The 25285-nt window shown below is 43.2% G+C and overlaps 1 protein-coding gene across 1 annotated transcript in view; it reads right to left on the bottom strand.

The window, feature by feature from the left end:
- The window catches only part of cacna2d3a (calcium channel, voltage-dependent, alpha 2/delta subunit 3a), a 99099-nt gene that overhangs the window by 37274 nt on the left and 36540 nt on the right, over nt 1-25285 (bottom strand). The window contains exons 4-11 of the mRNA XM_062392536.1: nt 24997-25159; nt 20940-21071; nt 20313-20524; nt 19188-19262; nt 15335-15424; nt 14604-14717; nt 9538-9616; nt 6015-6148 (exon numbers count right to left, since the gene is read on the bottom strand). Of these exons, the coding sequence (XP_062248520.1) occupies nt 6015-6148; nt 9538-9616; nt 14604-14717; nt 15335-15424; nt 19188-19262; nt 20313-20524; nt 20940-21071; nt 24997-25159 (999 nt within the window). The remainder of the gene's footprint in view (nt 1-6014; nt 6149-9537; nt 9617-14603; nt 14718-15334; nt 15425-19187; nt 19263-20312; nt 20525-20939; nt 21072-24996; nt 25160-25285) is intronic.

The raw sequence follows: 25285 nt of genomic DNA, 5'->3' as shown, positions 1-25285 counted from the left end.
TATTTGACGATGATATCCATATCAGATGAAGGCTTGACACTGTTAGGGGTTTGTCCCTCTTTTCCATTTTTCTTTTGTTTTGTCCATGTGAGTGTGTGTGTGTGTGTGTGTGTGTGTTTGTGTGTGTGTGTATGTGTGTGTCTGTGCATGTGTTAGTTAGTTTCCATCCAGGTGTGACTCCTGGATCTTTCCCCATCAATTCACCTGCCCAACTATGGTTCATCAGCCAAGAGGCATAATGCACACTTAATTATATAGTTCTAGATTTTCAAATCTATGCTAACTTGCAACTCCGAAACCACCACGTCGTCAACCTTTTGCAGAACGTCCTCTCCTTCCCTTCTATGACCGAAGACACAGACTCACAACAATCGAACGGTTGGCTAAGACAGCTACCTGTGCAAGATGGTGAAACAGCTCGGGTCAACCTCACTCCACAGACAGGGCTGCTTCAGCCCCAGCTGTCTCATCGCCAGCCGCTTGTGCCAGCTTTTCAAACGGCTTGGGAAAACTGTGGTCGTTGGCGTCAGGAAAACCAGTAAGTGAGAAACCCTCTACCATTAAGGTGCCTGTGCTACGAATGGAGCGATGCTTTCGAGCTTGTTCAAGCAGCCGAGTTTAGCTGCACTGCTCTAACCATGTGAAATACCTCACTCTCCACAATCACAACTGATTTACAGGGAGAGACACTTCAGCCAATACTTAGAGGTAAAGTTACACTTAAACCCCGACTCCTTCTCCTTCTGTTCAGTCACTTTTATCGGTATTACAATACTGCCGCACTTCTCTGCCTGAAAAAAACTTGAAATAACTTGTCTGCCAGTTGTTTACATGTGTCTCTGAATCATCAGTGCCTGGCTGCCAGTATTTCCCCGTGTCCTGCCAGGTCTTTGTCTGAAACCCTGGATCGAAACCCCGAACAGATCCCTCGCCTGCCGGCCTAGCTCAGTAACCTGGATCTCCTGCCAGCTCTGTAATCCAGAACCTAAGTATTTTTTACCCTATGATTTTCTGCTCTCCTCCATTCACTTGTGCTAGATTTTGTAATAAACAACTTGAAAACGTCTCAGGCTTCGTACTCGACAAAAAGCGGTCCGAACCTGTCCTCTTATAAATGATTGTCACTTGTGCAATTTGTGTTAAAGTCATTAAAGGGGAGTGGTGCAAGATGAGCCCCAGGAAAGGAGTCTCAATGGTAAAATTCTTCAGCAATCAATGGAGTATAATTTTGTCTTATTCTACCAAACTGACCTAAATATCAGATCCCAGCATGGTCAGTGAGAACCTTCAAGGGGAAAAACCCATTTAAGCAATCATTTCAGGAACATTACACACCTCCTGTACCTTCTCCTCCCCCCAGCGCTCAGCCCCTTTCCCACCAGTAATAATGGGTAATGACAGGAAACTGCTAGCATCCATTCGGTCCCCCTCAGATGCCGCGGGGAAAGCTGAATCGGTGACCATAGTTGTGACAGCTGGTAATAGCAATCCAAAGAGCAGTGAGGACTTCAAATAGAGAACAAAGTACAGCTGCTGCAACAATGGACGTCCTCGCTGCTGCAGAATGGGATCGATCACAGGTTAGGGGGAGCGAGCAGAGCCTCATCTAAGCTCAGGTCTATTGGATCATATATCACCGGTCTTAAAACGTATGAACTGACATTTACTGTGTATCCCCAGCAAGTGTGTACTCTTTGTATTTAATTCTAAAGCCCTGCTCAGACCTAGTAACTGTGTTCACCCCTGGCATTAAAAGGCGTCTCCTTTGTCTGCGAATATTCAAATCATCATACACGTTTATACACATTTGTGTTGGCAAACAGGACCCATTGGGTGAGTTCATACCTGCACATAGAGCCATCCACATTTGATCAGATCACCCAGGACAGATTTTGAAAGCAGGTCTGAATGGGGTCTCGGGTGCTTTATTGTCTGGTACATGTGGATTTGTTGAAATTCAAGCTTTCCCATGCTGCACTGGGAAATGACTTGGCGTAATTAAGCAGGAGATGAAGAAAGGAGGCGAGCGGCTGCATCTGTTGGATTCAAAGCCAACATCACACAGATGATCCTCAGTTGCCCTACCCAGGGGAAGGACGCCCTTTAAACCTGTGCTTCATTATCCAAGGAGAGGAAAGAGACACTTCCTTGAACCCTCAATGAGCGTCCTCCAACAAGACCTTGCCCCGAGTCCCACAGGGGGGTGCTCCTCTCTGGAATTCGACTTATCATACAAAAATCTGCAACCTCTGAATGCAAGGTCACAACTCAGCACACATCTGGGCCAAATCTGCAGCATCGTGGCCTCCGTGGCTTTATCCGTATCCGTCAGAGTAAATGAGGTGTGTGAGTCCTTTTGCCTGCTGTGGGTCAAAGAATGAAAAAGAACCCCACTGGGATCTAATGCACTCGCTCCCCGCTGATACAAATACCCACAAGCTTACACCCCTCAGAGGGCTCGGACACACACCCCTGCCCCATGTTTGGTGTCTCACAGGACACCCCTTAATCTGGGCTGCTGTGAAAAATTGCATGCTGGCAGAAGAAATGACTCTCGTATCCTTGGAGACCGGGCTTAATGATGTTGGTGTGTCTAAGTGCAGGAGCCGATGCCCCCCCAGTGGGCTCCTATGGGAAAACATACCCCACGGGTTGCAGAGCTGGCACCGACACAGCAGACATTTGTTTTTACTTCATGGGTGTTTTGGGGGATTGTCTACGAAAGCTCTCAATTACCTCAATCACTGTTATAGAAGCGGAGTTCATATTCATCCGTTATGACATTTCGAAACAGTTCACAACTCCACTTCATCAACAAAAGGTACTCTATTGCTCCCGGCCACCCAATCTTCCAGTCTTGTTTTTTTTAACTTTAGTATTTTGCCTCTCAAAACCACATCCTTCTTTATATCCTCCATGCTCTCTTACACTCTCATACTGCCCATACACTTGTCCTCAAATAGTACACCCCCCCCCCCCCGCCACAGACACACAAACACAATCACACACACGCACACACAAACTCTTCTCCCTCCACCACCACCCTCCCATCATTCCTGAGCTCCAGTGTCAGTTCATCTGACAGAGTGGGAAACAAAGCCAAATGAGCCAGAGAATGATGGATGAAGCTGGTGAGAGGGAGGCTGGGGACGAAGGGGAGGGAGCGGGAGGGAAATGGTGGAGTGGAGGGATGTTCGCAGGTGGGGGGGACAGAGCGAGGGAGACGAAAAGCTAAAACCGAGGATGACAGTGGAGATACGCTGGGAAAGTTTAATAGGTTGCACTGAGAGGACGGGAAGGGGTAAAGTTATAGGATGAAGGCTACGCCAGGAAAGATGATACCCATCAGCCATGGAACGCAAATTCCAGATTCTCACGACTTTGAGGACTTTGATAAATTCTCGACGCTGCGTCCACGCGGGATGTGCGTTTGTGTCTTTTTATCACTGTCAGTTTGACTTTTAGACAACTGATATATGTGTGTTCTCATAGCAGCCAGACTCGAGCTGTGCTAGGATGATTACGTATTCCTCCGTAATCCCAATTATCATGTCTGACAATGTGATATCTATTTCTGTTTTCTGCTGAGCCACTGCGATGTCAATCAGCTCAAGTCTATCACACCGAAAGTACCATGTCAGACATATGGCCTGCCAGCTGTCTAATGCGACTGCTTCGTGCTCAGCTCGTACTGATAGAAGGGGCATAAGAATCTTATGATTATTGAGCTGCTTATCTCAACCCACACATGATTCATAACATAATGGAAAAAATAAAAACACTGAAAACGATAAAAAGGCGTCAAAACAGATCATCCCAACCCTCATTACAGGCTATTGAATTTGCATCTACAAGACAACAAAACATCTTTTTCTGGAGAATTACACCCAACAAAACAACAGGGGAAATCTTGTTTTCACACCAAAATCACAGGCAAAAGAGCAAAAATGACGCCTCACATTTACAAACACGATCACACTGCAAAGCCCAGAGATACTGGCACAGCACGACCAACACAGAGCCAATGCCAACAACGATGCATTGTTGAAATCAGGAGGTTGACGAGCAACATATGACACTGACACACATGAAAACGTCCTCGGTATGGTGGTTAGGTCACCAGGAGTACGCCTCGTTCTCACAGAGATCGGAGTCCAAAATGCACATGCACACGTAATGCACATGAACACACAGCAGGCCTCAACACATGACAATACAGCAATGAGCTGAAATCTGTTTTTTTTTTTGTCTTTTACCTTTTGCGCTTGGGGGAGCTAAAGAGAAAGGATTAAGGAGGAGGGAGGAGAAGGGAGAAGAGGAGGAGGAGGAGAGAAAGGGTCAATACGTTTGTGTGAGAAAGTGTCAGAAAGCCTTCCAGTGTAGTTTCCACCGAATAGAGCTCCAGCTCCAGTGGGTGTGTTAAATCCACTGACATTGACTTTGACTGCAACTTTAAAAACATTGACTGTGTCAAGAGAGGAGAACTTTATTGCTGGGAGGCTCACGGCAGTGGGAAACAACACTTAGGCCGAAAGTGTTGAGTCGCTGCTGAGTGCATGCACTTTGACTGTGATAAATGGACGGGGATAATGAGGACAAAAAAAAAAGAAGCCATGAAAGGCAGAGATAGGTAAAACATGATGGACATGAGGAGGATTGCGGAGAGAAAGAAAAGAGTTAATTTCATGTTCTGCCGCACTGAATGCCTGCAGCCATATCTGCTGGAAGGCACTCGCCTTTGTCTCCTTACATTTTTTGAAGCTCTCTGTCTCTTGATCTATTTAGAAACAACTGAGGACAAATGGCTGCTGTTCACTCTCTCTGGCCAAAAACAATAACTTGAACAAAAGAGGATTCCTGTGCATGCATGAATACCACAGTTCATTGTGTGTGTAGATTATGAATTTCAGAGAATCCCTTTGTCCGCCCCATAGAACTATAATCATGTTTAAGGGATCTGATTATCTAATAAAATTACTATAATGATTTTATATAATCATTTGTGCCATTTTCAAGACTATTCCACCCAGTAGCCACTTTATACCCCTTGCAGAAATGAATGCAATCTATCATAGTGAAACCTATCTTCATGAAGGTTATAATCTTTAGTTTTTGTTGGAACTGTTTAATAGAGGTGTTTTAATGATTCGGAGGTGACTGCAGTCTGTGCCACTTTTGCAGTATAATGACGACTGACTTTATCATTTGGTCCACTGCATTTATCAAACCAAACATCATCAGCAACACCTGTCTTTAAACATAAAAAATAGCACAAAAACTACAAACATCCCAGTTTATTATCACTCTGAAAAACAGTTTGAACACGATGTGCCAGAGGAGGTGGAAAACTGAGTGAATTGAGTTTGTTTGCCTGTGTGGGCTATGGTCCAAGGTTGAGAGCTCAGAACCAATGTTCTACTCACGCTACACAACTCCCAAACACACACAGGAGGCTCATTGGCTTAATAGTTTCATCTGCTGCGCACACATTCTTCCACACATTCAGAGACATACAAAGGCAAAGCGCATTGTCAACCCACTGCTTTTATTTTTATCGCTACCATCCCGAGTTTACAATTCATCTAGACAACACAGACGTGTGTAAAACAAAGCGAGAGGTAGATTAAGCTTTCACGTCTAAATCTCTCAATCCATCATTGAGTATTAAAGGAGATGTATTACACTTGTCATACTACGCCTACAACAGCTAGTCCAGCACGCCCCCCCTAAAAAAGGCCGGGTCACGCCAACACAGAACATATCCTACAAGCACTGGAGGACACGCCCCAATCACATCAAAGTGGGGCATCTGGCCAATCAGAGTAGAATAGGAGCCTTAAAGAGACAGGGATTAACCAGCTGTTTCAGACAGAGGCTGAAAGGAAGTTCTGCAGCAATGGACATTAAGATATAAGTATTGTGGTTTTGGAAAAACCCAAAGCAACCACGAGTTGGTTAGAGAGGACGATGGGAACGCCCAGTAGCATGTGAGAGATTTGGTGTTGTCAACTCACGGTGCTGTCGATGTAGGCCTCAGTCCACACCGTGTCGTGCTCCTGGTCGATGACCTTGGGACGACTCAGGACGTGGAGGTACTCCATCACATTCTCCTGCCTATCGGCCAATGTGGAAATCTGAGTGAAGTATCCTGTTGGGAAGAGAAAGGAAGACAGAGAGGGGAAAATGATGGAGGGTGAACAGGTTCAATGTCCTGGCTCATCATCGCTGCCCCTCAAAAACTGTTTGTAAGCACGTGTCACATCCAATATCAGCTTGGCCATCACTCCCATTTTACTTACCTTGGTACCATAGCAGAAATATTACATCTGGAATACAGTATGGTAGGCAGCAGATATATGCTTGATGGAGCAGACGGGAACCTGGTTGCATACAGGAGTAATAGCTGAAGAATACCCTGCAGTGATGTACAAGTGAGTGCAAACCAGCATGGGCTTGTGGATGGGTAAGTGGTATGTAAATGTTAAACCCAATGTGATGCCATTTCCTACGATGGTAATGCTGCCATTATGATGCTAATGTGCGGGAAGAAATATACCGTTATCGCAGCAGGGCAAAAAGAAAGGGGGAGAGAGAGAGAGAGAGAGAGAGAGAGAGAGAGAGAGAGAGAGAGAGCACCACATTTCCATTCATCTGTAAAAACAGCAAACTGTCTCCATCACCGTGAGGAAGTCAAGGAGAAAATCGTAGCCGGAGGAAATAGATTTCGGGGTCATCTTTCCCAGCGACGACCTTTAACTCCACAGGGAGAAAAGAGCCAGCGTCTGGCCTCAATACACAGATCTACCGCATGATGTATGTCATACACCCCCATATAACTCAGGAGAGGATCCGTCACTATTAATCCAACTTTAAATCTGTCACCAGAGAACAAAAACTTCCATCACATTATATAGCAACTAAGAAACACTGCAGTCGCTATAGCATGTGTGACAATCTCAATTGGTATTGTAGATGTAAGCTGCACCATCAACATATCAGTATATCTTTGCTCAGTAGAAAAAGGACATGTGGAATCTGATAGCGGCACGAGTACAAATAAAAGGATGTTCATTTTTTCATCAAGTGAACAAACAAGGGGACATTTTGGCAGGTGGTTCGCGACTGGGGTCAAATGCTGCGACCGTCATTTCCTGTTAAGTGCAAGGCGGTTATGTTCACATTGAGTAAACACAACCCTGTCCTAAGCAAGGCACTACAGAGCCAAGCAAACAGTGTAACACAGTGCAAGCGCACTAGTGAAAGTATCTGAGGAAAGTACAGATTCCTCCTTTTTCAGCCTCAAGAGCATTCAGACTTCACCTGTTATTCCATCAGACAGTGCTCTGACAGCACACACGTACAGACCGACAGCACACGCAGAGCAGGCTGCCTCCGTCTCACTGCATCGTTCATCACAGAGGTGAGTGAAGAATGACTAGTCCCACTGGGAGGCTGAGGGCGTCCTTCGGGCTGAGCCACCAGGGCCAGAGACGAGATGGGGGGTAGGGGGGGGGGGGGGGGGAGAATGAACGCTCCCTGCTCTCGGTGACATGGTACACCTGTCGTACACGCAGGCAGGACAGCCTCAGCAGGGGGAGGGCATTAATATATCTTTAAAGGACCTTGGCTTGGGTGACATGTCAGCAAAAGCACACACCAAGGTGACCTCATACATGTGAATAATAGATGAGGTGGAGGTGGAAGATGTCCTGACGTGAGGCCAAGCCTAACTACACTACAGCAGTATGTCGACGCCCTTACGATCAACCATACGTGATGAGTGAAAATCAACATTTAGAAACGTGGACATCTGGTTTATACTTGTTTGATATCCATGTTGGTATATGATGTTAATACAGGTAGAGATGTTTCGATACCACTTTTCTCGTCCTGCTACCGATTCCAATACCTGAACTTTGTGTATCGGCAAAATCAGGGAAAAGATTTGATACTAGAGTCGCTGACGAATTAAAATTAAGCATTAACAGCTTTATGCTTCTAACCCTGTACAGAAGGGATGATCGCTATCATTGTTGTACGACCGGGCTCAGGTGAAACCCTATAAATACATACAGAGAAAGAAATGCCATAGAACTTCTTTTATTCTTACCTTGAATACAATTTTGAAACTTACAACTTAGTAGCACTTAAATGGCACTTACTTATAGCACTTTGTAGTTTGCGATTTTGAAGAAATTGTACTTTCTTGATTCTTGTTTTTCTTGGTTTGTACCCTTGTGGTTGAATGTAAGTCGCTTTTGATAAAGCGTCAGCTAAATGAAATGTGATGTAATGTAATTATCTACTTCAACACAACCGACAAGACCATGAATAAATCTTGGAGCACGCAACAATCACCTGCTTTTAACAGCTTGAAATTGCTGACATTTTAACTTGCACTCTCTGATTCTACACTACTTGAAAGCACCTCTTCTTTTCCACTCTGAAAACTGTACTTTCCATTAGCTGTACACCGCAGCTGCTGTTCTGGAGTGGGAGAGATGAAGTGATTTCTAGGAAAAGAAAATGCAGTTTGATCTGGTTGAAACTTATATACTATAATGACGTGGAATCAGATCAGAACAGAGAACTTCATGCTCTCCGATGCCCCACTTGGCATTTTCGGAAGCATCTCTGGCATTTCAGATGCTGGCATCAATATTGGAACAGCTAATATACGTCTGGTACACATTTTGAAAAAACGGCTCTTCAAGTTCAGAATTGCTTTGGTTTTAAAGTGTAATTATCAGACTCTTAACAGTATTCTTTGCTCTATTCAAATGCCACTGGGAGATTTCAAAGAAATGTTTTTTCACCTCCAAAGCGAATTTAAGGGAAATGAAAACAAATGTTCTGCTGTAGTTTGGAAAAAACGTTGACGTGCTTTGGAAGCAAAGAGCAAATATTCTGCACCGCTCCTGCAGTGGAGAAGACGTCACTGTCACAGCCTGATTCATCATTCAGCAGACAAACACACAACAGACACACACGTGCATTTCTCCTCATCACAACCGACTGGGTTGGTTCTCTGATATCACTTCCAACACAAAGCTATGGATGTCCTTTTCCTCTCGCCTAACACACATCCACACACCCACACATCCCTTGTGTGACCTATGCCTCTCCTGTCTTATCTATGGCAGCCTGAGGAAATGGATCCAGACCGTCTCTGTCACCCACCTCCCAGCTAAATATAGAACCTGCTGCAAAGTGCTCCACACACGGAGACAACCATGACCACACACAACGCAGCTGAAAAGAGGGTTTGAACTTAAGACTGAGAGAAAGATGTAATGTGACATATCTGGTCTGTGCAACTGGGACCAGCTGCCTGCTGTCACATGCCCATGCTAATACTGATGAGCACTGACAAACACGACCACACACACAAACATACGCCAACAAAACCCCAAACAAATCCTGAGCTCCTTCATGTAGAAATTTGCATCTGGCTGACAGCGACATGCAAAAACTTTACTCTGCAAAAAACAGATTATAAGGAGAAAAAAAAAGTACAGCATAAGCGTAAGATCCCACCTTTGTTAGCACACGCCATCCATTTCAGATTATCTGCGAAGGCTGACTCTCGTCCAATCAGGTAAGGGAATATGCGGACCTGCGGAGAGAGAGCAGATAGCGTCCGTCAGTCATTTTAATCCCGTTTTGACTCGGCCCACCACACCGCCATAGAGACGATCACACTGCAGGGCCAAAAGGCTCGCTCTTTATCTGCCGCCCCCGATACGCAGAACCCAGGCTCTGTGTTTAATAGAGTCAATTACAGACCAATTCAAGTTTTAAAATGTGTCTTTTAGATTTCATATAAAGTTTTAATGAGTCAAAATCGATCATTTTAACTCAAGATGCTAAACAATGAAGGATTAACAGGGGCAGCTTTTTTAAATAAGATAAGTGAATTAAGAATCAGCAACTATAATGAATACAGATAATAAACTCGTATTGTGAGTTGAAAAAGGCAAAACTCAATCTTCTCAGCTTGCTGCTGCCAAACCCATTTTTCCATGGCAGTGCTCAGTTAGGCTCTAACAGCAGGTGTAGGGCCAGGTGTGTGTGTGTGAGTGTTTGTGTGCGTGTGTTTGTGTGTGTGTGTTTGTGTGTATGTGTGTGTGTGTGTGTGTGTATGTGTGTGTGTGTGTTTGTGTGAGCGCGTGGAGAGCAGGTTGCCAGATTGGAGCAGATGCAAGCCTCTGGGGGCACAGCTGCCATAGCACCCATGCCTGCATTTTTCACTGCCTCCCATCACCCTGACAGCATGTGTGTGTGTGTGTGTGTGTGTGTGTGTGTGTGTATGTGTGTGTGTGTGTGTATGTGTGAGTGTATGTGTATGCACACCCATGTCTAGATGTGGGTATGTGCATGTCTTTATCTGTTTTAAGCTGAATTCACTCAAGAGAAGGATCTGAAAATCACAATCATACACTTCAAGTCCATGCAGCAGTTCCCTTTTGAGCAGCACTTCCACTTAAATCACACTCATTGCATGGTTAGTGACAGGCGTCAAAGGTCAACACCTTCTAAATTCAGTAGTGATTATAACAGCTTTAGTAAACAAAGATATAAACCACACACAGCCAATTCGAGCGTCTCATTTTCTTGTATGGATATTGTTGGTCTATTGTCAGCTGTGATGAGTTTCAATGTGAATAAGTGCAATTGTCAGTCTGTCATTTTGGAGCCGCTCTAATCGTCTCTAATCACCTTCTATTCACACAGACCTCAGGCCTTTGAACAGGCTCTGCCGGAGTGACGCTCTGGTTCAGAGGTGTCACAATGGGGACGTCTTGTTGTGCTTGTGTGTTTTACTTCACTGGTAACCAAGACTGGGTCAAAATATAGCAGGCTGGTTATGAAATATGGACGAGGTTTACAGCTGAGTAAAGTATAATGAAGAGGGCAGGGGCTCTGGCTACTGCATGCGATCTTCAACCTACTTGACTGCACACATTTTATACAGGCAGGAATAAAAAAATACACATGCAGGCAAGAATAGAAATGCATAGACATGCAAGTACACACATCTGTATGTGCCTATGAACGCACGGATGCGTAGACAAGTTCCTGCCCTGCCCTGCCCATGTTCTATAAGTGTCCATTTGTGAAAATACATGTATGTATTTATTTACATTTTTGAATTTTGAGTTCTTCTGTGTAAATGCATGTAGGCTATGTTTTGCATTATATAGGGGTTATATTCAATATTGTATGGTGGGTGTTTCCTGATCTTAGTTGTTTGATTTGTAGGAAATAAGGTTGATTCCTTAATTGGAAAAAACATAGACATTCACAAAAAAGAAAGAACCCCAGATAACCCTAAGCAGCACACTCCCTTAAGTCAGCGGCTGATTTTATTTCTCATTTACTCACTTATCTTTTTCATCTATCATTTGCCTCTAATTAAATTCCTTATCGTGAAATCTGCTTTTGTGCCACCACAACTTTTATCTGGTGACCCATCTCTTCTAAATTAGTACAAACCCAACTTTAATCAGTCCCTGGAAAGATTCGGATGATCATTTCTACATTTTTACCCGAATGTGATCAACCTGGCATTTTTTAGACTAAAGGTTCCAGGGAGCAGACCAAGATGTTGGTTAAGTTATTACCCCCATAGACCCCACGGTCAAGCTTGTTTTGCATGCACATACAGTTTGCCCTTTACCTGGTGGTACAGTATAATTAATACTGCCAAAAAATATAGAGGAATCAGTTCTTTGAACACTTTATCAATGTTTTGCTGCAGGTTGATGGTTTGCAAATGGAGTGGCACGTTTCTGTCTGTCGTTCAGCAGATCAGTGGAGAATTAGCTCAGGTGTCTTCACTCTCAGGTGGCTAAAGGAATTTGGTGCCACTACAGACTAGTCTCCTCCAATTTTAATTTTTAATATAGGGCTTTAAAGTTGTTTTCAGGCTGTATGCATTGGTTCTGCCAAAATTCTACTTCAGCTTCTTCATATATTTTATCTTTACTGACCAGTGTTTGTTATGGCCTGAGGTGAAAGAAGCACAAAACTGTATTTCAGTCAAATACAGAAATAAACAAATATGACAATCCAATCACAAAGTGCAATTGATAAATAAACTGGGAACAGCATCACAAGGCAACATTCAAGCACAGCTCTCTGAGAATGTGTATTTTTTTGGAGTAGTATTTGGAAGTGTGGATGTGCAAATATGTCCACGTTTATGTGTGTCTATGCTTTGTGTGTGGCGGCATACACGTGTGTGGGCACCTGAAAGCAAACTAGGATGGAAGTTTGTATTAATGACTTATCTGCAAGATCAGATTTCCATGAAAAACCTTTATTGCACTAAACTTCAGGAAGCAAAGTCAGGTCTTTGGGGAGTACGACATTAAAACTCTTCATTTACAGTTTGTTATTTGTATTTGAGCTTTTGAGGTCACCATACCAAAAGTTAGGAGACAACTGCATGAATAACGTCTGAGTTATTATCTACCAAAGTGTGTTATCTGTAATGTGTGGCAGTACATCTCCTAAAAGTAATCACTGGTATATCATGAAAGAAAAACTCATTATAGAATGTATTTGAAGTTTAACAGTGTTTTAGACCTTACAGCAGTTTTTCATGGCATCACATACTTTATGATCTCATTATCTCTGTAGCTTTTTGGAATAAACATGATCCGCACACTGATATTCAGAAACTTATTTGCATTCAGCTTTTCCTACGCATGCTCATATGCTCAGTGTGACGCTATAGAGTGGGGGAGCTATAAAGCTGGTTAGAAAGAAACCACTAAACCCCAGCGGCGGAGGGAGTAGAAAGAGAGAGAGAGAGAGAGAGAGAGAGAGAGAGAGAGAGAGAGAGAGAGACTGACAAAGACTGAAGACTTCTATTATCAGCGGGGCTTCTTTTATATGGAAGTATCTAGCAGCCTTGTCCCCTCTCTGCTCACTGCTGTACAGCCTTGAGGCAGGAGCATGTGTGTGCGCATGAGTGAGTGTGTGTGTGTGTGTGGGTGGGAGGAATATCTGAGTAAAAAAGGTAACTGGTTTTACTGTTGTGGCTCATCAGTGTAATATTTTCGAAGGCACCATGGCTTGACAAACTCCAAAAAATCCATCTATCTAAGGCAGTCCGTAAATATCAATGCATTATATTAATGTGCATAAACATGTGTTCAAACGGACTCAATATGGGAATTGGAAAATATAATAGGGAATGGAAGCGTGCACTTGATGCACGTATATATGGTATAAGCTCAGGATGTGCCCGTATAACTGCCTTTAGTATTTCTATCCTCAGCCTTTTAACGGATGAAGACCCTGCAGCCTTTCGTTTCCTTTTTACGAAGGAAAATGACCTAAGAATAAGCTTTTCTCTTGCCCTCCATCTCCTCTCTCCGACTCTCCTCCCATTTCATTTCACGGCCTGTCAGTGGGGTGCCACAATTACCTTGCAGGACAGCAGAGAGACAGCTCCGACCTCAAAGACAGGGCCATACTTAACTCGTGTTTAGAAAGGACCCCAATCTGGGCTCACTAAATACCTTCTGCTTGTCAAAAACATGTTTTGAAATACGACAACAGAACGGCAAACTGTGTTTCCATATGAACAACACAGATGCTTATTATGATGGTGATCATGCCTGCAAGATGTTCAGTATCTAGGACCTGTCTATTTCTATCAATATCTGATGTACTACACTTACATGGATTGTATATAAATTGTAATAACAGCCTAAATAAATGGCTGTGACAAGATCAGATTTTCACTAAATGATTATCATAGTAATGATAATATCACAATATCCAGTTTCAGAGTTTTTGTTTAAATACTTTTGGTAAATGGTTAAAATACTTATAAATATAGCAAAGTATCTGCTATTCCCCTACTAGGGCCATTCAGAGAGTAAATTATCTTATTGATCAAAGGTGGTCGGAGTGATCGTAGAAAGCTCAGCAGAGAGCAGAGAAGATCGAAGACCGACAGAACATATCAGTTTCTGCTTGACCTTGGTTTTTCATGGTTGTGAATGTGACTCTCAGTTCAAATTCCAAGTGAATTGACAATGAACAAGAAAGAGAGAGAAACAGAGGGAGCACTGTGAGCGATACACTTTCTTTTCAATGGTGGAGGTAGAGATGAGTTTTGCTCATCACATAGACCAGAGAGAAATTGATTGATTCACATGATATAAGTAGATGTGTCTATCTTTAAACCAATATTAATAATTAAACGTACATATATTTATTTATATGATATGATTATCTTCGATACCAGGGTAACACAACGCCCCTCGCCTTAACTCCTTAAAGCATGGTCCTTCTCTAATTCTGTAGATTGATGTATTTAAAATAGATTTCAAATGATTCTTGGTTCCCTTTTAAAATACTGTCTTGATTCTCCTTCTCCTAACAGCTTATTCACAGTAGAGTCATTGATTGATAGCCACAGGAATGCATCAGTCCGCTGCTCTCCAGTGTTCTCTCTTGTGTGTGTGAGTGTGTGTGTGTGTGTATGTGTGTGTGTGTGTGTGTGTGTGTGCGTGCGTGCGTGCGTGCGTGCGTGTGTGTGTGTGTGTGTGTGTGTGTGTTTGTGTGTGTGTTAAATACATTACCTTCCGGTCTGGCCAGTTATATTTGGCAAAGATGGCATCATACGTGTCCACTGCCCCATCTGTCACCAACATAATGGCTTGGCTGCACTCACTCCCCCGGCCAGTCTCGTTGAACTGGAGACAGAGGTGGAGAGGAAAGGTGAGGTCAGAATAACAAAACAAAGCAAAACTTCTCTTTCATCCAAACAGAAATTTATAAAAGTGGAAAGTCTACTTTTTTCAATCCCTTAACAAGCTCATCTATTTCCTTCTTATTTGACCTTTATATGACTTAAATTGACTTCATGGAAGCGGTCAGCAAGCTAGTGGAATAAAAATAATTTTCTTTCTCCTCTACACACAAAATGCACTCTCTCACACAGAGAGTGTATCACCTCTCTAAGATTAAAGAGAGGAGTCATTAGGCAGAATGGAAAAATGTGTAATTACCATGTACCTTTGCTAGTTATTATTGAGATATGAGGCTTTAGAAAGGGATGGTCAATGAGTTTGCATGTGAGTGTTTGATTAATTGCATGTTCATAATGAGACATCAAACCAGTAACCTGAGTCGTCAAGTGTCTTGTTTACTTACTTTTTGACATGATTCTGTTCATTTATCCATTAATTACGGTGATCTCATTAATTTTGTCCATGAAACCGTTTGCTTTCTGTGTGTGTGTGTGTGTGTGTGTGTGTGTGTGTGTGTGAGTGTGTGTGTGTGTGTGATAATGCACAAGTGTGTTACTTACGGCACTCAGAAGATGGAAGGCCTCAGTCAGAGCCATGTCTAACATGCCGATGCCTTGAGCGAACAGCTTGTCCAGGTGCTCCCGGAAGTGCTGCAAGAGCAAAGTTTGGGAAGAGACAAGCGATAAAAAAAAGGGTGTTACCAGGGGAAGTCATTATTGATTTTTATGGTGACCATATAGATACAGTGAAAGGATGAAAATGCCAAGATATTGATTTTACTCTGTGACACAAAAAATTATATCTTTACAGCATAATTTGCATGTGAACCCACATCCGCTCTAACAAAGCACTGAGCCAGTTTCTGCAGCAAACAGTCACATTATCAGAGAATGAAATGTCACATCCTGTCTAAAGACCAAAAACCAATCAGAGTTCCCCCCCGTATCCTCTCAGCTGTCAACAATTTTCTCTACAGTGTGAATGCATATGTGTTTGTGTGTGTGTGAGTGTGTGTGTTTGTGTGTGGGGGGGGGGGGGGGGGGGAGGGGGTAAGCGAATGTGCCTTATTAATGATGAGCTCAATGTTGTCAGCAACCTAACAGGTCTCATGCGTATGTCTCATTATTAGTGCTATTATTAGTCTAGAGGACACACACACACATGCACATAAACACCACATTCTGATAATTTCTTCTATCCATCTACCTGTAAAAAACATTCCCTCCTCTGCTCATCCCTCTCGCACAGGCTGCTGCACTACTGGTGACAAATGAGGCGTTATATAAAGGATATGACTCTGACGCTCCCTTTTTTAAGATCCAGGAATAATTTAGAGCTGGGCCCCACCTACATCGTCATCCTCTCATCACTCTCTTATCATTCTCTCCCTTTCCTTTCGGCTCCCTCTACATTTATCTCCCCCAGTCTTCTGCTTCTTACTGAGGGGAGGAGGAAAGTCTCTCAGCACACAGTAGGAGGCTTGAGCAGCATAAGGCCATGCCAGGGCTCGCACACTTGGGTGAAAAACATGCACGCAGAACATACATACACACACACACACACACACACACACGCATGCAGGCATAGGCGGCAGCAACACACAAATAAATATGTGCACAAAAACAACCTCCAGCGTTCCCAACAACACCCCCATATGGCAAAGAGAACCTTTACTTTGATGTGGGTAAAAAGGGTTAATCGGTTCCCACAAAAGGCTGTACCCTGGAGCAAGGAAAAACTTTACCCACTGTGTGTGTGCGCGCGCGTTTGTTAGTGTGTCTGTGTGTACGCGACTAAAGATCGCAGAGATTTGTCTCAGCACAGCATGCAGGCTATGCTCAATCCTTGAGCAGCAGTTTACTGAAGTGGCAGATTCAGAAAAACTGTGCGTGTCCATATGTGCAGGCAATACTGAAAGTGCTCAACCTCATGTGCTGCCCGACGAGGCTCAGACATCCACAGTACATTGGACTTCAAACCCCTTCAATGCTGCAGACACCTTTTATACTCAAAACCGATCACAGCGTGCAGTTTAATGAGGCCTGGCCACAGGGGCAGGATAATGAATGAACAAAAAATATCTTAAATTGCAGCTTGCCGATGCCTGAAGGCTTTGGTTTTAAATGGCAAGTTATTTATGTCAACAAGGAGGCTTGTGCATGGAAGGGAACAATCGGGTTTGCTGGGCTAAAGTGAACATTGTGGGAGGGTGTGAGTGAACCTGTTTCAACAATGGATCAACAAGTTGTGCTTGATCAAATGTGATGTCAAATTTACAAATTTGAGGTAAAGATGTCGAGGTTAAGACCAAGAAAACAAGGTGAATTTATGTTTTTGACCTAACTCAGTGTGTTTCCACAAAGCAAAATTGTTGTGGCCCACACCAAACACATCATCAGGCCCACATACCACATTGAATGATGGCACATGGGCGGTCTGCTCCTGTTTGCCAGATCTGGGCCAAAAGAAAACCATAGCAACGACACAAGTCAACCGAAGTTGCCAAAAGTGGCCCTAATTTAGTTTTGTGCTATTTGGGCCTAATTCATCTTTTACCCCACAGGTCACTTAAGGATCACATCCAGATCACACTTTGCTGAGGGCACACCATGTTTGCACAAAAAAAGGCCCACATTCATTTCCGGATACCTATGCTATTTCACACCCATTTTGGCCATTAAGGCCACATGAAGTCCAGAAGAGCTGCTTCATTGCCTGAAGTGGCCCACATCTGTATGCTATCTGGGTTCTCACCAAGATACTGTTGATATAATTGTACCTGCAAATCCAACATTTATAGCTAATGTACTGATTTTTCTTACAAAGAATCCAATAAAACTGTCCATAGTTGAACCTACGTCACCAAAACTCGCGTGGTTCTATTGTTTCTAATCAGGAAAATGTCTGATACAGTTTCAGTGCAAAAAGAAGCAAAAGACACAAAATATTTCGCTGGAGCTGCTGCATATGGGAGCAGTAATTAGACAGGATGGATTCCACCTCCTTGCAGTTGACAAGTGTAATTAGACAAATAGCTACTCGCGGTGATAAGGCCTGATGAATGTGTATCCCTTGGAAGCGTGACAACAGGTATTTATGACCCAGTTGAAGTTTGGGTGTGAAATAACAGATTCCGCAAAGACAGATCAGTGAGTTTAAGTCTCCAGTGTGACAGTCACTTCCTGCCCCCAGCTCAAGTAAAAGACATTAGCCTTATCTACAAGTGCAGACTGCTTTCCCCTCTGAGCAGGCTGCCTCGCGCTACATTAAACTACCATCTGGAATTAAAGACATAATGCTAATCCATATGCATGAGACTGCACCGGGGTCAACGCTTTTTTTCCAAATAAACAGAAACTAACTTAAAATACCAACAGGTGCACATTCTAGCGTGTTCCGCACATGGCACAGGGTTCAAGCATTAGAGAGTACACAGCTGCATCCAGAAGATTTGACCTGGCCTAATGGAGGTTAGCAATTTCATTTCTAAATGGATTTTTAAGGAATTTGAAAGTGATGGAATATTTAATGGGCACCTGGAGATGGAGCCTGTAGTGTAGACACCAGAGAGGAGCAGAGACTCATACGCAAAGGAGGCAATCAGGCTATATCACATTTGCCGTCTTGATGAAAACCTCCTGAAGTGCAATTAGCAAACGTACAAATAAATACAGTCAGACGCAACATTTTCCAAAACCATTAAACATGGAAAGATCTATGCCGCTCCACTAATTCAGCATTAAGAAAAGATAGTGATAAAAACTGATGCAGCAGAACAAGAGCTATCACTTTTTATCACTTCATTCTGTCTTCTTTCTTAAAAACCTGGCACCGACATTAACCACATAAGCTTCTCGCTGGTTAAACACCATTAGCTGCATCAAACCCAAGTTGCCCAACAAATCCTGAGGTGTAGATAGCTTACTCATTTTTTTTACTTGTATTTTTTTTATCAAAATTACCGTTAATATTTAAAATTCTATTTATATGCTTGTAACCAGTTACAACTACAGATGCTAATAACAAAGCAAACATAGTTTTTTCATGAAATTGTATTCATTTCATTTTATTGATCTTTTAGACAGTTCCACAACGGTCCAAAATGAAAAAAGTCTGAAACCCTGTTATGGACTATATATTATATTAAAAAAATTATGTTATGCTCTCATGCATATTTTGATTTTAGATATTTCAGTTTTTGAATTGATGGTGCTTTGGTACAAAACATAACTGGTAGATTATTGATGTTACCAGATGAAAATAAATGTGAAGATAAGCATGTCATTCTGACTTCAATGACATCTTCATATTTTCTCGAGGTCACCCTGAGCCTGGCCGAGGCTTCAGTCAATCAATGCATTTTAAATCACTGCACATGCGGAAGTGATGGGAGACAAGGAAAGAAAGACTCACGTCTTTGTTGGGGACGTCCGCCTGGACCAGAGTTCCGTTCAGACAAGGTTCCACGTAATGAAGCTCCTCATTGTACTGGAAAGGTAAAGGTGGGATCATTAAAGCAATGACAGTAATGGCTTTACATGTGCTGTGCGCTATATATAGAAACATTCAATTCAAGGTGATACAAATTCAAAACTTCACTCATCTAGATGCAAAGCAAAGACACATGTGCACACTTTGCACACACTTCACATTGTGCTCAGAGGCTGCTTTACTGTGATAGCACTCACCATTCATGCAAAAGTATAATTCAGACTTCAAAGCCATTGAACGAGAATGAGAGTGTGTTCTTCCAAAGCCACAATTCTCCCCTAATCTGTGTAGGTACATTTACATCTGTCTGTCATCTCTCTGTCTTTGTGAGTGAGTGAGCGTGTGTGTGTGTGTGTGTGCGTGTGTGTACTTCAGCATGAAACAAACACTGACACTGCAGACACGAAATCCCCAACCCCCCCTACAACAGTCCTCCAAGGTAACATGGAGCAAAAGTAGCACACAAATTAAAAGGCAGGAGAGCAAATGGATTAGGAGCTAACGTGACAACCCTTTCAAGGGTTCGGGGAAAACAATATGTTTCCGCCTGATTGTCTAAATCCTCTTTTTCGCCATTTTTCAAAAGAGCAATTTTCAAAATAACATGATTAGGATATCGAGTGATAATGAAGACTTTGTTCTCTGGAGGAAGAGAACGGAGGCTGGCAAAGTGACTCGCTAAGTTTTTGATGTAAAATAGCATCAGACACACACACGTGTGAGTGCACGACGGCTCGCACACACTCACACATACACAGGAATGGAGTTTCATCAGACTGAGATGCGATAACAATGGTTTGGGTGCCTGAGGCGGGATCCAATCATAACTGTCTCTTTTGCAATTCAAATCTTCATTCAGTCGAACTGCTAATTGGTTGTGAGCGTGACAGAAGAGAAAGCTGATTTGTTCCAGTGTTGGCACTGATCTGAGGGGGAGAGGATGTGGGCCTGTGTTTGTGTGCGTGTGTGTTTGTGTTTGTGCATCTCTGACTCTACAGAACCCCCCCTCCCTTACAGCTGTGTGTGTGCACATCTGTGTGGACTCACAGCAATGATGTTGAAAAAATCATCATCTCCAAGAGTGTCCAGGATGGAGGAGACCGTCTGTCGGGCAATGGTCAGCCTGAGGCCTTTCATGCTGCCGCTCACATCCACCAGGATCACCACGTCTTTCGGGGAGGTGGCAGCCTGGATGTACCACTTCCGGTTACGGCAGTCGAAAGCAATGACCCCGTGTTCGTCTGGCTTCCACTTGATTCCTTTGAGAGCATCATGCAAGTCAGAGACAATCAATTTCAACAGGGCTGAAGTTGCATTATTTGCAAAGAAGGAAAAACATAAACAATATCATTGTAGAACCTGGACAGAAAGGTGGCCAGGAGGTTTCATTCAATAATATTTGTTCTCTTACTCTTTACATTTTAGTGGTATCAAGCCAGGCAGATAGAAATTTGAGATTCATGCTGGTGGCCCAGTTAAATAGAGGCAATAGCTCATAGCACTGAAAAATTCAACAGCAACATTTCTTTCTGGAAACTTTTCCCATGTATTCACAGAACACAGTCAGCTAAACTTTAGAGTAGAAATTGCTTTAGAATAATAAAAATGGGCCATCACAAACACCTACCCAAACACACACTAACACACACGCACACCTACTACCCATCCACTCACCTGGATATTGCCTGAAAAATCCTTTAGCACTGCCAAAGTACTGCCATATGAGCGATGGGTCTCTCTCAAAGTTATCCACGAACACTTTATTCAAGGCCTCAGACCAGAACACACCGTTGACAATAGCAGAATCTAAAAGAGAAAAAAAGAGACAAAATGTGCAGGGTGAAAGACAAGTGTGAAGAGGAGACAAGAGGCACTATTTGAATGCAGCTTTGTACAGTCCGGGAGGTTGAAACAGGTTTTCTCTAGTGGCCGCTCATCCAGTCATATCATTTCACACACCGCGCCTCCACAGATCACTATCAGGGCTGATTCATTACACAGAGATTGAGGAAAATGTTGGGGACAAGATGAGGAGACAGAAAATGAATAAGAGAGATAAAAGAAAATAAGAAAGACTGCAGAATATTCTGCCAAAACTGACATGTATCAGCTCAGACTTTAGAAAATCTAGTTTGCATCAAGTGAAAACAGCCTTATTATTTGCAATCGATAAAAGATGGAGCTTAAACACTATAGCTCCACCACAGTTGGTCCCACTAAGACTAAACTAATTTTATATTTAATTGAACCAACTGATGTGATAATAATTCCATTGTGATGATACAATGAACTCACATGTTGGTAATTCAGTTCATGTATGATTGTTGTTATTGACGGCCTTATCTGAGGTGAACTCAGGAAGGCTGTATGGTCGGAGCAGCTTGTGGAAACACATCCCTGAGAGCTGCAGCAGCTCAGTGAGGTAACCATCATGCACAGGTAAGATAGGAGTAATACTTGATATATCGGATCCGTCGATTTATTCCTGTTTGTCATATCATCACAAATGACCCTCATGTCGCGGCAGACTGTCCACAACTGATCAGCCGCTGGTTTTAGTTTGACTCCTCCTGCCCTGAATGGATGTTTGATGTCTTGCTTTGCACAGCTCAGCTCCGGCAACCTCCTGTCCAATTTAACCCCTGTGTGTTGGGGCAAGTCTTCTTTGAGATTGTCATTTAATAGAAAAAAGTTATAAAACAAAGGCATTAGAAGCTCTGTGTCCATTACACAGTCGGTCAGCCAACCATTTAAATTTTTTATATACTCCAGTGTGCCTGTAGTTACTTCTCTCTGCCTTTGTAGGGCAGTATTGAAACATACAGTGTGAGTCTGTGCGCAATATTCTACGTTTAGCTTTTTTTTTTTATTCTCTCCAACCTGACTGTCATAGATGGTGGAGCATATCCAATCATTTGAGGTTGTTTCTCCTTTCACAGACTATGAGACAAATGAGTATAACTGTTTCACAACCAGACGGCCAAGCTTATTACAGCTGCTTACAACCACCATTTTTCTTGGCTCAGGAGCGCGGAAGGGAAGATGGAAGCAGAAAGGGATGAGCCGACAGACAATCACACAGCGAGACGGATACACAAAAGCCTTTACGAGAGATATAAAAAAAAAAAGGGAATCCAGGAGGGCAGACGGGAAACGCAGGCAGAAAATCACTCACAGACAGACAGACAGAGAAGCACCTAATGGACAGGGAGAAAGAAAAGGAGATAACAGATTTCCCATCATCTCCTATACTGGCAACATTGTTCTGCTGTCAACAGTCATGCCAATAAGCCATGATTGAATTAGTCTTCTGGAAGTTAGCGCCCTGCAGGCCCCTCCTGATAGTAAACACCTATCCACCTCCACGGAGTGAAGTCTAAAGGAGGCTGGATCTGATCCAGGCTCCATTTACACATTGATACAGTCACTTCTGGTGCAGTTTGAGTGTCTATTACAATCTCGACTCATCGTGAGGAGGGAGAAGGTACGAGCCCAGCTTTCCCCCTAAGCTGTCATTTAAATTCATCTCAACTAATGCAGTCCTTAATTTAAACTTATCAAAGGAGCTCGAATGATTCACATATCATTGCATTAACACACAGACACACGCACACACACACACAGCCATGTTCTCAGATTAAAAAGTAGAAGTGTCTTGATTTCCCACTGCACCACTCCGAGCGATCTAAGCTGAATCCATCTTTATTTGGTTACTTACGGTGATTATGGGGGGAATGGTTTTAACAAGAGGAGTAGAAATAGGAGAGAGGTGAGGAGCAACGTGGGTTTGTGTGTATGAGTGAGTGCGTGTGCTCATGTGGAGTATTGAACACTTCATGTCAGAGACTATAAATGTAAGTACCGTATACGGACATTAGAGGGTATCGACCTGCCATTAATGTGAGCGTGGGTTCAAAGCAGCCGTGGTACATGATCCTGTCATGTAGCCTCATAAAGCCTGATAGTCGGCGCTGGCGTTTTGGTTAGGATGGAAGTTTGGAAGATGGATGTTTGATGAGGTGCATTCCTCCTGTGATTAATCTCAGGGGGCACAAAGCTTTCTGCTATCATGGACTCAAGCTCCGATTCATCACTGCTGCCACCGAACCATTTATGAAGTGCAAAGGCTAAAGCCAACACCTCGGCAGCATAAAGAAAAGCTTCAGATGACGGTGATGTAGTTGGCGCTCTGTTCATATCAGCGAGAGCAGAGTGTTGACACAGGAGGCTTCCAATGAACAGCGCTCCACCCAGAGGAGTGCGCTGGATGACCACTGGCCTCTCATCTCCAGGCTCGCTTTCACATTTGATATCAGGCAGAACCTGTATTTGCTTGTACGTAGAATACGTGATTTGATTGGCTCCCACCTTCACTCGAATATTTGCATGGACACAATTTGATTGGAGGGTTCCCGCGCTGCTGCAGCTTTTCTCAATGCAATAAGACGATGCGGTTTGGTAATTTGTTTCAAAGGGACTGAGCAGTGTTTCTGTCGGAGCCTCCACCATGGCAAGTGTAGATTATTGGTAGATCACTTTCTATTAACGAGGTTGACTTCCTGTTTGCTCATGGGGTTGTAGAATTTCGTCATGACCACTGTTTGGGGCAGTATTTACATCCATTGATTAATGCTCATCATTTGACCAACACCTATTGCAAAACCACCCATACTTACTTCTCGTCTGAAGGCAACTACACAGTATTGACTACACATTAGTTTTGCAGCAATTTCAAATATAAGAGCTCGGATTTGTCATTCAAATGCTATCAGCAGCCGTTCTGTGGTACTACATGGGCAAACCTTTGCAGATTAATTCCAATACAAAATAATTAACAGTAAATGAAAAGGTTCCCCATGCTTTAAAGAAATGTTTACAGAATCATTTCTTTGCCCCAAACGATGTCTCTCACACCCGTTCTGCACAGTGAGAGTACACAAACACACTCCCTGTTGTCCCGGCTATGTAACTACTGCACAATCCTGTGTACAAACCCAACCTGCAGATCAAATCTCCCTGAAGTTCTTATTGGCTGCGTTTGGAGATAATTGTCAGCACTGCCACCAATGCAAGTCTATGTAATGTCCCCAAAAGTGATCTTCGACCATGCATGTGTGTGTGTGTGTGGGAGAGAGAGTGCATATCTGTGCACTCTCTCTCTGACGTGCATTTCTGCTCATTTGCCTGAATCAAATCAAAACGACTCTTCCTCTCCCTGTGCCGCTCGGCCGGCCCGCTAACCTCACTCTCCGAGCACTTTCATTCAATTCCTCTCCGTTTTATTCACTCTCCTCCCGTCACTCGCACTCTCTTGCATTTCTCCTTTTTCCACACAGCCGTAATTAACCTACTTTCTTTCTCATTTACTCTCTCCTCCTTTTGCTCTCCCTCGCTCTCTCCAGCTGGGCTAAGCCGACATGACATTCACTCTGTCCGCTGAGCATTGCACGAGGCCGTGACTTGATTGGTCGGACTTGAGTGGATGGTAAATCAGCAGAATATCCGATTATTTAACTGCTAATTAAGTCACTGTGTGGTAGAGATGATCCGCAGAGTTAGAGTTAATGAACTCAAATCCTCCTCCTGACACAGGCGCACATCCATGTGCACCAACACCCACACTCACTACTGTACTGAGCTATGTGCATTTCAGAGGATCTCAATGATATTGTCATGGTGTCAAACCTTTTCTGCACATTTGTATTTCTAACACCATTGTTGCTGGACGTACCTTTGTTGTACATGTTGGTGGGCACCTGGACCGTGCTGAGGCTGAGGTTGACTGACAGGTTGTTAAAGTGGTCATTGGGTTGCAGGATGAATTCCCCTCCGAGCTCTACGCTGTTCCCCTCCTCATCCACCTCATTGATCAGCACTGCATTGAAGTATTCATACTGGAAATGAGGAGAAAATATATGAAGAGAAGGTAACAAAGGTGAGATTAAACAACAAACAAACACACAATACCAGAACAAACACCTCAATAAGGGTTGTGTATCTCAGTTTCAGCATATTCAACT

This window comes from Platichthys flesus, chromosome 7 (genome assembly GCF_949316205.1).
Source record: "Platichthys flesus chromosome 7, fPlaFle2.1, whole genome shotgun sequence".
NCBI classification, from domain to species: domain Eukaryota; kingdom Metazoa; phylum Chordata; class Actinopteri; order Pleuronectiformes; family Pleuronectidae; genus Platichthys; species Platichthys flesus.
Note: the sequence above shows the minus strand (reverse complement) of the source record. Positions and strands in the feature narration are given on the sequence as shown.